Source organism: Sinocyclocheilus rhinocerous, unplaced genomic scaffold (assembly GCF_001515625.1).
Source record: "Sinocyclocheilus rhinocerous isolate Xijiao unplaced genomic scaffold, SAMN03320098_v1.1 scaffold2207, whole genome shotgun sequence".
NCBI lineage: Eukaryota > Metazoa > Chordata > Actinopteri > Cypriniformes > Cyprinidae > Sinocyclocheilus > Sinocyclocheilus rhinocerous.
This window is the reverse complement of record NW_015625575.1, coordinates 378,728-382,519: the sequence shown is the minus strand read 5'-3', so window position 1 is coordinate 382,519 and position 3,792 is coordinate 378,728. Positions and strand designations below refer to the sequence as shown.

The 3,792-nt window shown below is 35.3% G+C and overlaps 1 protein-coding gene across 1 annotated transcript in view; it reads left to right on the top strand.

Moving 5' to 3' along the window:
* The window catches only part of LOC107751873 (mesoderm induction early response protein 3-like), a 15,018-nt gene that overhangs the window by 1,555 nt on the left and 9,671 nt on the right, over positions 1–3,792 (top strand). The window contains exons 3-10 of the mRNA XM_016567643.1: positions 90–235; positions 449–583; positions 1,383–1,503; positions 1,621–1,694; positions 1,883–1,952; positions 2,251–2,393; positions 3,348–3,429; positions 3,527–3,621. Coding sequence (XP_016423129.1) covers positions 90–235; positions 449–583; positions 1,383–1,503; positions 1,621–1,694; positions 1,883–1,952; positions 2,251–2,393; positions 3,348–3,429; positions 3,527–3,621 — 866 coding nt within the window. The remainder of the gene's footprint in view (positions 1–89; positions 236–448; positions 584–1,382; positions 1,504–1,620; positions 1,695–1,882; positions 1,953–2,250; positions 2,394–3,347; positions 3,430–3,526; positions 3,622–3,792) is intronic.

Genomic DNA, 3,792 nt, shown 5'->3' with positions numbered 1-3,792 from the left:
ATATATATATATATATATATATATATATATATATATATATATATTATACATAACATTGAATATATTTTTTGTAAATTTGATCTTTTCAGTTGGCTCTTTGTCATCGGAAGATCACGATTTTGACCCGACGGCAGAAATGCTGGTGCATGATTTCGATGATGAGCGTACGCTAGAGGAAGAGGAGATGAGGGAGGGCGAGTCAAGCGGGAGCTCGGAAATCGCTGATCTAGAGAAGGTTTGCTTTGATTTTTTTGTCCAACACGCATGTCGATTTCTTTTAGGGATTGTGATTATTTTTATATTGTGGCTAATAACACATATGACCAGGCTGACATTATCAGTGTATTAATATTATCCAGCACTGATGTCATCGCACACATATTGTGCGTCTGTAGATTTCTGAATTGTTTGCAGTGATAAAGCGTTGAGTTAAACGTCTGTGTCACAGGAGGGGAGCATGCCGTTGGAAGAGCTGCTGGCGTTGTACAGATATGAAGCTGCAGACAGTGCTGTCGGAGGGTCGAGTACGGACAGTTCGTCTGTAGAGCTGACCGATGAGCTGCCCGATATGACGTTAGATAAAGTAAGTCACTAAAGTATAGATAGTTGTAATGAGATTTATTGTTTTATTTTTTTGTTTTTGTTTTTTTGGATGACTGGCTTCTTCAAATGCACACTGTCAGTCAAATTTTTGGCTTTATAAAGTGTTTTTGAAAGAAGTCTCTTCTGCTCACCAATGCTGCATTTATTTGATCGAAAATAGAGTAAAAACAGTAGTATTGTAAAATATTATTACAATTTAAGGTAACTGTTTTCTATTTGAATATAAATTAAATGTAATTGATTGCTGTGATCAAAGCTGAATTTTCAGCATCAGTCTTCAGTGATCCTTCAGAAATTACTATAATATGCTGATTTGCTGCTCAAGAAACATTTCTGATTATTATCAGTGTTGAAAACAGTTGTGCTGCCTTTTTTGTGGAAACTGTGATGCATTTTATTTTTCAGGATTCTTTGATGAACAGAAAGTTCAAAAGAACAGCTTTTATTTGAAATAGAAATCTGTAGTAACTTTATGAATGTCTTTACTGTCACTTTTGCCTTATTTAATGCATCCTTGCTTAATAAAAGTATTTAATAAAAATAAAAAAAGTACTTACCCCAATGGTAATGTATCACGGTGTCCACAAAATTTAAAGCAGCACAACTGTTTTCAACATTGGTAATAATCAGAAATGTTTCTCGAGCAGCAAATCAGCATATTCTTTCAAAAACATAAAACAAATTATCATGATTATTCCAAACTTTTGACCAGTTGTGTTTGTACATATATATTTTAGCTGTTCATTGACATTGTTACATGTCATCTTTTCTCGTAACAGGAGGAAATCGCTAAAGATCTGCTCTCTGGAGACGATGAAGAAACACAATCTTCTGCCGATGACCTCACACCGTCTGTGACGTCACACGAAACCAATGATTTCTTCCCCAGGACTCTTCGCTGTAAGCACATAGACGTTGTTTACCTATGCTATCACTTACAAATGTGCCGTCTGTCCTCCAGTTTCCATTACGTGTCTGATTTTTCTGTAGCGCTCAATTCTGTTGTTTGTTTTCCAGCGAATACGGTTTACGACGGAGACAAAGAATCTGAGGGTGAGGATGATGGTTTGAGTCCTGAAGACACTCGCAAGGTGAGGAAGATAACTTATTAGATGTTTTTTCTATAGGCTAGGCTTTGTTATTGTAGTCTAGAGTCAGATATAATATATTATTTACAGTCTTATTCAAAGTTTGAGTTTAAAAGGGGTTGTTTTCTATCCTTTATGTGTGTCGTATAAAGTTCAATCAATGTGTATTATATTAATTTGTGTTTTCGCAGGAGATCATGGTGGGATCTGAATATCAGGCTGAAATTCCTTCTCTCACCTGTTATAATGACCATGAAAAAGGTGAGTCTTTGATATTTAAATGGAGTATGTGCAGATTTGAGTCAGTGTTTACATAATTCAGATGCTACCAATGTTAAATACAACATGAAATGGTGTAAACATTGTTTACATGCATTTCTTAGTGAAATATTCTGTGCAAAATAATGTAGGGTGAGACTTGAGTTTATTCATTGGGATTGGATATGCTGAAAAATGTCACTGAAGTTATTTTTCACCATCTTTTTATGCAAGCAGAAAATGTTTTTTGGAGATGTAGAAAAGTATTTTGATGCAGGTTTTCCTTGAATGTGTTGTTCAGTGTACGCGGAGGAAGATCAGCTGCTTTGGCAGCCGGATATCTTACCCGAGTCAAAAGTCAAAAGCTTCTTGCAGGACGCTCTGAGTGCGGATGGAAAGATGGACGGAGATGGCAAATGTTCTCTGGTCAAAGACAACGAGCAGGTGAAGATCACAGATCTGTAGTTTTACACAAAACAAACACATTTGTTACACCTGATGGGCTGTTAATTATGTCCACTAAATAGATTTGAACACTTCATAAGTACTCATAGTGCTGTTATTAATAACACTTAACCCTGTAAAGCCTGACATCTGAAATAATGGTCAGAATTTTTTTTTTAATGAACAGTTTATTGAAAATGTACACAAAATCTAAAAATATTTTTAAAAATGGCATATGTGTTTTTTGAGCATCACATTTGATGCATCAGACTTTTATGGCTCATATAGTTTGATATAGTGAGAATATGGAGGGGAAAAAACAGCTGAGTTTTATTCAGAGGCCCAAACTGAGCAAAAATAGGCGATTTGGTGCAGATGCTTATTTTGAAATGGCCAAAAAGTTATGAAATTCTGATGCTTGTAATGTAAATCAATGAGATCTTTATAAGAGTACAGCAGATACTTAAATAAAGTGATATAAATATCAGTCCTCACTCTTTTATCTCCAATAATGTCTCATATGTAAGATGAGATTGAAATGATCCAAACATATAATGCAATGCAGTCCAATGCTGATTGAGAGATGAAGAAATAAATGTTCCTCAAAAGATGTGGGATGTTTTGGAGGCTTGTGAAGATCATTCCTCCTCTGAGGAACAGTGAAAGTAAAGCTTCTGGAAACAAACGCTCTTATTCTTACGTTTACTTGATAAGAATCAGTCAAGATTTGACAGCAAGAAGACACGTGAAGCACGAGCTGAAGCTGGACGTTTGTACAATTACACTAAAAGAGCTTTTACTTGCTAAAAAACTATCAATCAGACGACAGAAGGCATGTAGGAGATAGTGTGCAACAGGTTTAACAGCAAAGTTTTGGTCATGTTTATCATTTAGAGAACTTAGAAAATGTTCAGTAGGCTTTTTAGGGTTAACTAACCTGTTTGTTTTCTCCAGGCTTTATATGAGCTTTTAAAGTGTAACTATAACGTCCAAGAAGCTCTTGAACGGTATCGCAGCAACCACAAATCCTCAAAGGGTAAGTGGAAATATTGGTGTAGTTATGGTTGTTTTGTTATAGTAGGCTTGTTGAACTGCGTGTTGAAAAATAAACTTATGTAAATGTTATTATTTAGTCGAGATGCTCCCATGGTCTGAAGAAGAATGTCGAAATTTTGAACACGCTCTTCTGTTGTACGAGAAGAACTTCCACCTCATTCAGAAACACAAAGTAAGATGCCGTCTTTTCTCCTACAGTTTTGATCCTAAACACTGTTGTCTTCGATATTTAAATGCAGTTTTGAGTCAGTATTTACATAATTCAGATGTCATTCATGTTAAATACAACATGAAATTCCATTAGGGCTGTCAAAATGGCTGAAAAACTAAATTCGAATTTTGT